This window comes from Protopterus annectens, chromosome 14.part0, assembly GCF_019279795.1.
Source record: "Protopterus annectens isolate FY-2018-M chromosome 14.part0, PAN1.0, whole genome shotgun sequence".
NCBI classification, from domain to species: Eukaryota; Metazoa; Chordata; order Ceratodontiformes; family Protopteridae; genus Protopterus; species Protopterus annectens.
This window is the reverse complement of record NC_056748.1, coordinates 1,135,166,252-1,135,180,453: the sequence shown is the minus strand read 5'-3', so window position 1 is coordinate 1,135,180,453 and position 14,202 is coordinate 1,135,166,252. Positions and strand designations below refer to the sequence as shown.

Below are 14,202 nucleotides of genomic sequence, written 5' to 3'. Positions count from 1 at the left end.
TTCCTGCGATCCCGCAGGTTTTGGGGGTTGAAGGCCGCACAGATCTTGCAGCCGGAAGACAAATGGGCCACCCCCAAGCAAACTACAGAGTGCGACCATCGGCTGGAGACAGCTTGTGGCCACACTTTGCCCTTAGAGAAAGTCACTTTCTGACTTTCTGACATCTTAGAGAACACACACACACACTCTACGGGTGGGAAAGGGGGCCTACACTAACAAACAGAAAGTTAACTTTCAAGGTACAAAAAAACCCAATAATTATCGTAAACAGAGAGGGATAAACTAATAATTATTTCTAAAAATTATCAAAAGGGCACACACAGACCAAAGTTTTCGAAAAACCCGGACACTTGCCTGGAGCTCAAAAATCCCGTGCTGGCGAAGCTGCGGCAAATGAGATCTGGGGATTGGAAGGAGGTTGCAGTGTAGTATGGCTAGGGGGGAGGAGCTTGGAGCTCAGATCTTTTACTTGGTATGCTGCTGGCACGGATCCGTATCGGATCTGAAACCCGCAGGTTGCTGATCAAATGAAGTTAACTACTTCAGATAAATTTGTTTAATCCGAACTGTTTTTTTTCTTATAACAGTTTTATTCTCTTTGTAACCGATTTACAGCAATCTATTCAGCAACCCAGGAGGAGACTAGATTTGGTCATGGGTGATAAGCACTCTTCTATGGGTAAATTCAAATAAAATGCATAAATAAACTGTACCGTCTTTGGAAAGATTTCCCATATCTTGTACCCACAGAGTGTCGGGATATAGCCTGGCTTCCCATGTCCCTGTACTGTAATAAGTGGGTTATCGGGGAATATATTAATGTCCCATACATCAAAAATGAAACATTTAACGTTGCCAATTTGATATTGCAAGGATTAAAATTTTCTGATAAACATTTATGGAAGATGCTGAAATAAAACTCCAAACTTTTCTTTTATCACAAATTCCTCCAGTAAATCCTGCCACCATCTTTGTCTACATTCTTTGCAGACTATTTTTGTTTCTTTCAAAATGTCAGATAAAAGCTGGTTAAGAATACTAGAAGGCACCTTCTTACTCTAGTTTGCAATTCAACATTTTCATTATTAACAAAGGACTGGCAGTAAAAACTACCATATGGCTGAGGTTAGTAAAAACAAGCAACTAAAATAAATCATATTTTAATGGTGAGCATTATGATACAGTACTTCTAATTCTCAGAAAATATGGATAAACTGAAGTAAATACTTCTTGAGTACTTTTATAAACTGTCTCAAAATAAACATGTATAGTTCTAGAAGTAGTGTTAAAGTACATATTGTTCATCCATTTCAGTGCTATGTTTTATAATGCTATTAAAATTCATTGAGTATTTTAAACATTTATGATAATGTAAAAACAATTGCTTACTTTTGTAACTCGTCCTTGGCTGTGATTAGTTCTTTTTCCTTCATTTCCAAGCTGTTACTTGTTGATATTAACTGTTCCGTCATCTGCTGGTTGCCTTCCTTCAGATTCACCTCTTGAAGATCATGATTAATAATACTCTGTTCATAATTCTTAAGCTTCTCCTGTAACTCTCGCAAGTTGCTGTTCAAAACTGACAGCATCCTATCCTTCTCTTGCAGTCTACTTTCCAAAACAGCTGCATCATTGTCATTAGGGATTGGCAACTCTCTCTCAAATTGTTTATTTTCTTCTTTAACTTCAATCTCTTTTTCAAGCTCAGGCAGTTTCTCTTTTGATAAAAGAGCCTGTGTTTCAGACTCTGGCAAGCAAGTTTCTTTAAAAATTATAGGCGGCTGAAGAACATTTTTACTGTCCTGTAGTAAGCAGTTATCAGTAGGTATTTCACTTTGGTTCACTAGAGTGGCATCCCTGTCCCTTATAAGCTTTTGTAACCTTTCAATCTCATGTTCTAGTTCCTGAATCTGCTGACTTTTTTTAGACGATACCTTTACTATCTGCTCACACTCCTTCCTCATTGTTTCAATTGTGTCATGGAAGTGATCAGTGTCTTGTTTAACACCAGCAAACTTAGCTGATTCAAGTTCCTGAGATAAACTGGTGAGATGCGTTTGAAGGGATTCGATCAAAACAGCTTTTTCGGTGGAATATTCTTCTGCTTTCTCTAAGGCAGGTTTTGTAATTATTAATTCAGCATCAGTATTCTGAGCTTCCCTGGTAAGCATAGTAAATCTGCTTTGTTTCACCTGCAGTGCTTGTATTTCAGCAATCTTCAGAGAGAGATTGGTTTTGCTTTCCTCAGGCTCTTCAGTCAGTAACTTTATTTGCAGTTCTTTTTCAGCACTAGTGTCTTTCTGAGTCTGGATATTAGACTCCAAGATTTCATACAAAGACTTGTAATGTTCTACATCATTAACCAATTGGAGGACTTTCTTTTCAGACAAGGAAAGATGATCTTTTAAATGTTCCACCTGCTCAGAGAGTAAATCTTTTGCTGATCTCTCACTCTGGAGATCCTTCAAAATTTTTTCTAACTTATCTTCAGGACTCTCTACTTTGCCATGTAATGATGCTTCCACAACCACTTTTGCAGACTGAATTTTTTCATGGTTTCCCAATGCGGCTATTTTTACAACATGCCTATTCAAATCTTCATCACTTAAGCCTAAAATAAATATATATATATATAAAGAAAAAGTCAAAACCATGACAATCTAAACTACAAAACACCAGAAATGTGAAGAATGATCATAAATGGGAAACATTACAAAACTATATAATCTTATCAGAAACAGCCAAGAAGAAAACTCCCAACTTTAGTTTGGTTTCCTAGGTAACCTACATTTTGCAGTATTTAATTACACCAAAATAAACAATGGTCAGCAAACTTGAACAATTAACTAGGCGGAAACAATAAATTAAAACATGCAGTGAGCGCTCAGTTTGAAAATATTACATACACTGTACACCAACATAAATTAAATCACATACCATAATACTAGAACTGTGTGTCCATCTTCTGTAACTCAGTACTAAAGCCATAAACATTATGACTGTTCGTTAATCCAAACTTTTACTTACTTATTTTAGTTTGTCAAACAGTTAAAGTTGACGGGTCACCAGGCCCTCTTCAGTCACAACACGGGTCAACAGAGGTAACATAAAAAGCAGATAACTACAACACACAAGGAAATGAACAAGCAGCTGATATTTACAACACACAGATACAGTTACTACAGTGAAACAATGCACACAGGTGGCAATGGAAGGACACTATACAAATTAGAAAACCCAGTGGCAGCATGTCTCTTCTACAATCCATTGCCCTGAAATCAAATGTAAAAAGCTTCACTAATGAAATAATTCCGTTTAGTCTTAGATATTTTCATTATCTGTTCTCGTCTCATCTCTGCTGGATGGGTCAAACTTAGAAAAAGTCCTCTCCCCCACAGCAGTATCAAACTGGGGTCTGATGAGGGCTAGTGTCGCCTTCAAATTGCCCCTAAGGCTGCATTTCTTTAAAAAAAAAAAAAAAAAAAAAAAAGCCGTTGAAGTAGCTCAAGTACAGTGAACTCTAGAAATTCGTGAAATGCCTCGGTACCCTTTCTATACCACAATTTTATAAAATCAGAAAGCCATCTGGCAGAGTTAAGTTTAGAAACATTGTGACCCAGAGATTTAGTGGAAAAGGTAACAAAAAAGCAGGGAGTTGCTACAATGGGCATATTTCAGCTCACAGGCTAGCTTAAGTAATACCTACCCAAAGCAGTGCCTTCCATGTAAAGTATTTTAAATTTGTTGTACCAGTAAGCTCAAAGGGATACAGTCATTTCCCCCCAGAACAAAATACAAGTCCCATGGAGGAACTACATGTCTTAGTGAAACCCTCAGCAAGATGGTGTCTTACAGAATGCCTCTGGAAAGATTCAAAACAGCTAAGAAACTCTGCTTAATATTCAAATACTGCAGGAATAGAAGCAGAAAAGATAGTGAAGGTCCTAAACAAGTCCTTACCAGTAGGCATGCCGACTTCTCCCTGTACATTCTCCTCGTGCTGAGAGAGTACTGTTAACCATGGTACTAGTAAATATAGTTAACTAGCAAGTACTGGAAGTGGAAAACCCGAGCAGCCAGCCAAAGGAAATAACCCTCCAGGTGAGACTCGCACAATGAATGTGGCGGTACTTATTTCAATGGACTCGAGAAAGAACAGTTGCTTAAGTAACTTGCTCATAACAGCAGATGTTTAAATGCATCACTGGTGCGGTTGTGCGCATAGCCGGTTAAACTTTTTCTGGCTCCGTCAAGTCTGCTGTTCAAATTTTCCCTTAAGGAAGCTCTACTCTTAGTATAACCAGACTACTCACTATATTATAAGCCTAGCACTTGTTCTCAATACTTCTCTACTAAGTAAGCACTCTCGTACTAAGTAAAGCACTACATCTACTTACCACCCCTGTGAATATCCACTTCCCTTAAAGGTACAGCACTCCCTTATACTGTTCTAGCATGTCGAGTGGTAGATTACTGGCGTCGTCTCCAGTTCAGCTGGTCAATCTGGGTATCTTGAGACAATGCTACAATTGTCTCATGTACACAGACAACCCTCTCCTCCTCCCAACAAACACAAATACATGTGAGAGATGCAACTATATAGCCAAACTGGAGGCTGAACTCTCTCAACTCAGGGCTGGCATGACCAGACAGGAGGAGATGGCAACCACACACACAACAATCCCAGTCTCACATAGACCTACCACAACTGCAAACCAAACACATAAAAACACAAAGACATACTCGGAGGCTCTAATAAAAACTTACCAAAACAACAGAGGCTCCCAAAGCAGACATCCAAAAATCCACCACCTCAAAACAAAACACATGCAACACATACTTCAATAAATCAGTGTGTCAACCAATCACAGCCCTTAAGGCCAAACACCTTGCCTGATACACTAGTAATAGGTGACTCTATAGTCAGACACACTGATGTCCCGCTGACCAGGCTGAACAAGGAGAAGGCGACTGTGAGCTGTCTATCGGGAGCTAGGATCCGCCACATAACACACGCACTCAAGTCACTCCAAAGCAAGTACAAATATGACTCCATCATTGTCCATGCTGGTGTGAATGACCTGAGACGTACCTCCCTGGACTACATGAAAAGAGACATAGAGGAGCTCTCAGATTATGTAGCCCAGGCTGGTATGACCCTGACCCTGAGCAGCATCTTGCCCTCACCAAGAATGATACCACAATACAAAGACAAGATGATCAGCTTTAACAATTGGCTCAAGTACTGGTGTCATTCTAAGGGGATCCAATGTCTGTCTGCCTGGGATGACATGTTGGACAAGCCACGCTGCTTCGCAAGGGATGGCTTACACCTGTCACCACTGGGCATCCGGATGTTGGCTAAGGCTCTTGCCACCCCCATAGTGCCTTTTTTAGGCAAGGCTCAAAAGACAAACCCACCTCCTTAGAAAACAAAAATGGAAAAAAACTAAGGGTAATGCTGCTCAACGCCAGAAGTCTAAATCTCAAGATGCAGGCACTTGATGCACTCCTCAGCATGGAGAACATCGACGTCTGTGCAGTAACTGAAACATGGTTCAAGGTTCCTGAGAGCACCCCAGCGCTACCAGGCTATACCTCGTATCATGATTTTCGGCTCCAAAACCCGGGCCGAACCACAAAGGGAGGGGAGTGTCCATATTCATCAAGGACACCCACACCTCCAGGTTAGTAGCAACACATGAAGCATCAGAGACCATACAGGTGCAACTAACCATAGGCAAAACTGCTATACAACTGGTAGCATGTTACAGCCCACCCTCCCAATTTCAAGAACCCCACTCAGCCTTCCTGAAGACATTGGAGGATATGAATGTATCACAAAATACCATCATACTGGGAGACTTCAACTACCCAAACATAGATTGGGTACATTGTTCTAGCCCTAATACCCTAGCCCAAAGGTTCCTGGAATTCATAAATTCAAATGCACTGGAACAACTAGTCACCTCTCCCACTAGGGGAGATAATATACTAGACCTGATCATCACAAACATGGGGACAAAATGCTCCACACCGGAAGTATACCCCTCACTAGTGAGATCTGACCAGAAACTAATCACCCTGGATATACATATCCCACCTCCACCCCCAGCACAAAAGACCACAGTGAAAAACTTCTCAAAAGCAGACTTCACTCTTCTTAAGACTGAGATGGTATCCTTTAAGCCCACTGTGCCAGTGGATACCACATCCCACAGTGCCGAATCCTTCACAAATGCTTTCTATGGACATCTCCAAGAATGCATGGATCATGCAATCCCAAACAAATCCAAGTCCCTCTCCACCAAAGTTAAGCGTCCTGTCTGGTGGACCTCAGCCATAAACAAATTGTATAACAAAAGAAGGAAGCTACTGCACGTCAGAGCAAAATCCCATGAAGGGAAAACATCTCTGATCAACATTAGCAGAAAACTACGTTCTCTCATAAAAACATCCAAGGCCAACTTTGAGAGAAAAATCGCTAAGGACACTAAAGATAACCACAAAGCCTTCTTCAGCTATGTTAGAAACCTGGGCGGAAACCCTCAGATATGCTCGGAGTTGGTTCACAACAACAAAAAATACACTGAACTTACAGATATTGCCAACATTCTGGCTGACAGGTTCAGTGCAAATTTCTCCCCTCCTTCACCCCCAAAAGAAGAAATACTTATCCCAGCTGAATGTAATCTCCCTGTCATCTCAGATATCCAAGTGAGAACCGCCCTAAACAAAGCAAAAAATACAGCATCAATGGGACCTGACGGTATCCTGGGTTGCCTGTTACGTGAACTCCAAGAGGAGCTAAACCCACACATAAAAATGCTATTTAACCTTAGCCTTACTTCGGGATATGTACCTGAACACTGGCGTACAGCAACAGTGGTCCCACTCCACAAGGGGGGGTGCCTCTACAGACCCTGGAAACTACCGCCCCATAAGCTTAACCAGCCTGGTCTGCAAAGCTATGGAAAGAATCATTATGGAACTCAAACAGAGAAATAGGGGACCTACAGACACTTGACCCCACCCAGTTCGACTTTGTAAAGGGCAGATCCTGCCTTTTAAACCTGGTTGACTTTTTCAAAATAGTCACTAGAGCCATTGATGAGGGCAAAGCAGTCCATACAGCATACCTGGACTTGGCTAAGGCCTTCGACACAATACCCCACTCAGGCATCATAGATAAGCTCAACAGCTTAAAAGTAAACCCTTATGTCACTAGATGGGTTGCAAACTGGCTAAAGGACAGAACCCATAAAGTTAAAATTGCTGGAGCAATGTCAGACTCAAAGCCAGTCACAAGTGGTGTCCCACAGGGATCTGTCCTGGGACCCCTCTTGTTCGGCATTTATTTCTCAGATGTTAAAGCAAACATGGGAGGGCTGTGGCTGACAAAGTTCGCAGATGACTGCAAACTAGGCGCCATAGTCGATACACCAGCAGACACACACATCCTACAAAAAGGCCTCTCAGAAACGGACAACTAGTGCCGGAGTCACGGCCTTAAACTAAATGCCAAAAAATGTATAGTCATCCCCTTTGGGAAAAACAAAGTACCCACAAATTATCACATAGACAGCAACCCACTGAGTACGGAAAAAGTAATCAGAGACCTAAGGACCCAAGTCGACAGCGACCTCTCATTTGACACCCACGTTGCCAAAGTGGTTAGAAAAACATTCTACCTTGCACACCTCATCATGAAGGGATTCACATCCAGATCAAAGGATGTCATTGTACCCCTATATTCCTCCCTCATCAGACCCATGATTGAGTACAATGCCCCATTTGGTATGTACCTCACCTGGCATTTGCAACAGCTGGAGAGACCACAAAAGTACCTCACCAAGAGGATCAAGGGTCTCCAACATATGTCTTATTCTGCCAGACTAAAGAAACTTCAGCTCTATTCAGTAGCATAACCGCCTGCTCAGAGGTGATCTCTGCCTGATGTACAAGGCCATGTCCAATCAGGATCTGATGGACATGCTCCACCTCAAAAAATCCAAATCCATCAGGACCACGAGAGCTAAAGATTTAAACCTCAGCACAAGTATGAATAGGACAAGCTGGAGGGATAGATTCATAACCCAGAGGCTTCCCATGCTTTGGAATAAGATCCCAGTTCGTATTAGGCAGAGCCCCTCACTGACACTCTTCAAGAGAAATCTTGATGAGTGGATGGGAGATCGTAAGTTTACCCCAGGGGTCACATCTGTGTGACTGCTAGACAGGGGCACAGTAAACTAATTCTGTTATATAAGGGGAACTTCATTGTATCACTACTAGACAGAGGCACAGTATTCTAAATTTATTCTGTACATTTTTTGTACCATTTTATGGGGTGGCAAAGCCACATCACTATGGCTAGGCTTACAAATGCCCCAGGGCAGATAGCCTAGTACTATACTATGAAACTATGGGTAAGCACCTGCCAAGGATATAATAACCAGCCAGCTTCCAATGCTTAAAGGCACCTTTCGCACACCCTAACTGCTGTACAGCTCAAGAAATGTGGCATAAAAATCAGTTGTTCGGGTGCAAACCTTCAGAGCTTTCCTGCATTAGAGTACAGAAGGCAAAAGCCCTGCCAGCTACGCATGTGCTATGAAAAAGACAACGGAAAAATATCCACACACTGGTATAAACAAAGGGGGAGGGAGATAGAAATTATTGTTGTGGTGCAAATGCCCTAATAAAAAAAAAAACTTTTTTCCTCAAAAAATTGCAAAAGTGAAAGGTACTGTCCAATGAGAAACTTATCTGCCCAGCCTTGGAGAAGCACTAGCTGACTGTCAATCACTTGAAGCCCACAGGGAAGAATGCACTTTGATAGCAAGAAACTTCTGAAGGTTTGGGGCACTGTGTAAACAAAGTGTGAAGGTTTGGGGCACTGTGTAAACAAAGTGTGAAGGTTTGGGGCACTGCGTAAACAAAGTGCAGCACAAATAACGTACTGCAGAAGGAGATGGGACTGTCTTGTAGACAGATTATACAATTCACTTACCTACGCTGTGGAAAGGGTTTGCTGCACCACGACCGCTCTATTAGTGAAAGCCACAAGCACAGACTGGTGATTATAATCAGTCTCTGCTGTGGCTCTGGTAAGGTAAAGTGAAGACCTGTACTTCTGGAGATCTGAAGTGACATCACAAACATTACACAGTTCATGCTCATGTGCCGTAGGACACCTTTTTACAGCAAATTATGGAAGGAACTTGTGGCACTGAAAATTATCAGCTAACCATGAATACTGTTACACTGATTGCAACACGCAAAACAGATGCTTAGTGTTTTATTCTGTTGCAAAGGACAGCTCCTTTCAATACACTTACAAATTGCAACCTGTACCACATTACATAACAGGAATGGAAAAAGCATACATCTGTTGCACCCAAACACCTTAGCATGTACACCAGAATATAGGCTATTTTGAGTGTGCACGGGATTGTGCACAATGAAAGGGGGGGTATCCGGATAGCTTTGTGCTTGGTTCTGCATACTCATGGTATTATGTAATAAATTGTGACTTATTTTTAACACAATAAACAGTGAATATAAGTTTATTTATGGAAAGTTTCCCACTTGTAACATGCAGTCATAAATGTGAGTGTGCAGAAACTCCATGACTCCAGCTGGTAGTGTTAATGGATCCAGCATCTGCAAAATATGATGGGCAGACATGGCAGGAGTCAGCACATTAAGGTAGCTACTACAAATCATGAAGCCCAACTACAACCAAACAGCTACATTAGTGCAGCATCAATCGAAATTGACAGAACAGGCTGTCATCACCTTACACTCTAGTCAGATACAAGACATGCAAATTCAGTCAAAAAACCTAGAGAATAAGATTGAAGATCTAGAGAATCATGCATAAAGGAATAATTTTGAGTGTGATCAGACTATCAGAAAATGCAGAAGGTTGCCATCCGATCAATTTGGTCAAGAGAGAATATGGACCATGGCTGGGAAGAGGTCAAGACATCATCACTGAGAGGGCTACAGACAGAATAGTAAAACTAATCAATAAAATCTCCCAAGACATTTAATATCCAGGTGTTTGAACATTTTATTTATTTTTATTTATTTAACATTTGTTTACTGAGAAAGTCCGACTTAGAACAAAGCCAATTTTCAGCGGAGGCCCGGGGAGAAAAACTCCAGACGCATCTCTTTGTAACTTGGGAGGAAACCGGAGTACCCGGAGGAAACCTACACAAATGCAGGGAGGACATACAGACTCCACATAGAAAGCACCCCAGCCGAGAATCGAACCAGATAACCTCTTGCTGTGAGGCGACAAAGCTACCTCTGCGCCGTCCAATACGTCATCAATACAGATGAAATTTTGAGGAGAACTAAAGAAAAAATCAATACTCTCAATGGCCAGTTATAAGGTAAAAATAGCACTCGAAGACCGTGCTTCACTTTATGTAACAGGAAAACAAATGGTGCCATATCTCTGGGTATGTAGACACATGGGCCACAACATGTACCACCTTATATTCCCTGCAAAGTTCTGCATATCAAAGATGACCAATATTTTCAGCTCCACTTGGTAACAAAAGCACAACAGTTTCTTAAAGGATCAAGTCAGGGGAAAAGTTCTAGACATGTAAATATAGTGCAGTCACCTATTATCTCAAATGTGGCAGGAAAAAGGGAAAGTTCTAATTTTACCTCACCATCTTTGAACGCGGCTGATAAAAAGTGTAAACAAAAGCCCCACATACAAAATATACTAGACCCTCCATGCAAAAACTGTGTGGTATTCTTCCTGTGAACTACATGGGAGCTGCGGATTGTAATGTAATGCTGGCACAGTGGCCCCGTAAAGAGACCGCAAGTACAATAACTAGCAACTGAAGAGGTGCTTTAGTTTACGGGACTTGGCAGCATCTTTCAAAATGTCAAGAAGGGTAGGTAGCAATGAGTAAATTAGTAAACCAGGGGGTGCAAAGCTGGCCTACAATGTTTAATGGGGGCTTAAGAAATGAATCTTTGACTGTGTGATACTAATTTTTCTGTTGATATTCTGTTCAGCTGTTTCTCTAGAACCTGTTATTTCAAGTATAAGTTGTTTTAAGTCATTTGGACAAATGTGTGACAACATATTTTTCTGAATTACAGATCCCATAGATTGACAGAATTCTTATCAGAAGTAGGTCCACTACTGAAAAATTGAAAAAGGTACATGCATGGTGTGCCGACCTGCTTCCTCACTCCTGTGAGGCTTTAAATTTATATGGTTTGCATTTATGGGGATTAAGGGTAGGTAATAGACCTTTTTCTTTTCTCTGTCTCTCTGTGAATGATTTCTTTTTCCCTATGCAACTGCTTGGAATGATATACACCAAATTGCAAGAAACACATTGACTATCAAGATTTAAATTAATATTATTGTAGCTGTGACTGACAAGGGTCCCCTCCCCCCCAGCATTAAAGCATAATGTATAGTGGACTGCATTATGGAAACTGAGGGAGGATAAGAGGTTGATAAATCCTTGTATTCTGATCTTGACCAGTGTACAGCTTGTAGTTTTGTAAGTAGTGTTATCATACCATTGTTATTTTCCATATAATTTGATTGCTGGTGTTTAAGTATATAAACTGTGAGTATGTCAGCAGAAAGTTTATTCACACACTAAGCTGACAGAAATGATAGAATGGAGCAAAAGATTCTCAGGCAACAGCAGTGCTTGGACATTAAATGTCCATCCTGGAGTATAAAAAGAACTTCCAAAGGAATGAAGGTGAACAGCATCCTTACGAAATTAAGAATGATGGGACCCAGTTAATATTCCTATAGGAAACAAAAATTAAAAATATGAACACAAGTCAAACGCATCAGCTGCAAAATTAATTAGCCATATTAATCCATCAGAATTTAGGATGGCCTGTTCAGGAGGTGGTTAAAGATTATCAAGAGAGATGGTAAGTGGCAGTGGTACAGACTCCATGGGACAAAATTACTTTAGGGAATATCAATGGTCCAAGTGAGGATGACCTGACACCCCTGTGAAACTTTTTCAGAGTTTTACAATCATATCATTCCATTCTTCAGTTACTTTAAACTGGAGCAGACATTGACAGTGTGTTAGACCCAGTGTTGGCCAAGATACCAGAAGCAAGAGTAAGGTTGGCCAAGGTGGGTAATAGATGAACTTCATCTGTTAGATGTCTAGAGAGTAATCCAAAATAGGAGGATTATACTTCTACAGCACAAGGTTGGCAAGCCGAACTGATTTTTGTTTGATTACTAGACCATAACATACAACTAGCTCAGGGATCCAGAATCACTGCAGGGGCATCATCAGTTCACTCAATGATATCTCATCAACTTTGGAAAAGTTATGGATTTGGTCTGAACAGACACTGGAGGTTTGACAATCTACACTTTCTAGAACATATTAGGACAATACTGAGGAAAATAAAGGGAACATCCTTGTAGGATGTCAGAATCTTAAATGGGAGTGTAGGGTAGCTATTTGCAAAATGAAACAGAATATAACAGAGAGGGGATCAAACTTGTGAGATAAACTGAAAAAAAAAGGTTAAAAAATTAGAGCAACAATTTAACATGGAAAAGTGTGACAAGTAGAGCCTGTGCTGGGAGCCAAGACAAACTAAGATGGGCTCCAACATATTTTTTGACAGGTGAGAAAGACACCAAACTCTTTCATTATGCCAAGGGCATCAACCTTACCCAAGTCTTAGCCAGGAAAAATCAGGAGATACCACAGGAGTTATCTGCTCTCAAAGACAAAGCAGAGGTGATGGTTTTAGGACAAAAGGAAATAGCAGAGATTTTGGCTAGTGTATATAAGTAAACGGTTGGAGCACAGGAGACAGCTTGGGAAGCTAGTGGGGAAGGGAAAATTGTTTGGCCAAAACCTCAGGAGCTCTTAAACTGATATGGTGACCATTCTAGAGAAACCGGTTACGCTACAAGTGGTAAGAACTATTGACTCCTTAATATGAAATCACAATAGCTTTTTACAAAGCTTTTAAAAATGTGCAAGACCATTTTAGTACAACTGCATCACAGCAACAGCTCTGGCAGGGGAGTGTCCCAAGTGATATGATGATAGTTAAAATTACAAAAATTCCTTAACCAAAGATGTACATAACCCTGCTAGCTGCAGCTCCATATTTTTATTGCAGAAGGATGTTAACATTTTTACTAAAGTTTTAACATAATTCAATGTCCCCTGGTATTTCAATGTGTGTTTGACAATTATGAATTCTGATGACCAGGATGACAGAGGTGCAGACTTGGTTCCATACCGGTCCAAAATTTTACTATGTCATTAGGGAGGGGGGTTCTTGGTTGCAGCCTTAGTGGATCCTTTGCTAGCATTCATGAGCTTAACAGGCTGATCTGCAATAGGATTTTTAAAAAAATAATTGGAAGAATTCAAAACAGTCAGCTTCTTGGGAACATGGAATTAAGCTCCAAAAATGCACTATGAACTGTATTTGTCAAGGTTTCTGTCACTGGAGATACTGTTAAAAGATTTTCACACAGGTAAGCTCAGGAGGTATTTGTTCAGAACATTTGATAACTTCTATCACTGACTTGAAATGATCCTTCATTTCTGTTGATGGTTATCACAAAATGAGAAATGTTCTGGTGGGGAAGGAGATAATAAGGTGTTTAGAGTGACTGACTCTTGCCTTGGAGGAGACATTTGGTATACATTTGCCAGATCATCCACATCTGAGTCAGACAAATCTGATTCTTCAAAAGGGGGGAGAAGGGAGGGCCTACCTTTTCTTAAGGCTAGGTCCGCAACAGTGACTCCTGTTCTGAAGCTGGCTAGAAGCTCTTAAGAAAGAGTACAAAGTCCCATGCGAACTTCATTAATTTCCAAGGAGTAGCCAAGGAAGAAGGCTGTCTTGGCTTATGGTGTGGCAAGATGGCAGATGTCTTCAGTCTGGATCTGGCAGTGGCTATCTTCGAGGTCGCAACACATTTGGGACATCAATGATGTCAACCTTAGAACCAGCTCACTGATACCAGCATTTAACAACATGGAGAAGATAACCCTCCTTATTCTCGGAGATCAAGATACAGGGGATCAGAACCAGATGCCTGTTGGGAGGTGTGCAGACTAACCAAAGATTGGAGGATTTCAGCTCAGTAGGGCATGCTGTCATCAAAATGTATGTGGCGGCCTCCTGATGGTCAAT

The 14,202-nt window shown here is 41.0% G+C and overlaps 1 protein-coding gene across 5 annotated transcripts in view; it reads right to left on the bottom strand.

Moving 5' to 3' along the window:
• The window catches only part of KIF20B (kinesin family member 20B), a 1,912,547-nt gene that overhangs the window by 784,033 nt on the left and 1,114,312 nt on the right, over window positions 1-14,202 (bottom strand). For all 5 annotated transcript variants that reach the window (XM_044056921.1, XM_044056924.1, XM_044056926.1 and 2 more), the window contains exon 20: window positions 1,390-2,611. In XM_044056921.1, coding sequence (XP_043912856.1) covers window positions 1,390-2,611 — 1,222 coding nt within the window. The remainder of the gene's footprint in view (window positions 1-1,389; window positions 2,612-14,202) is intronic.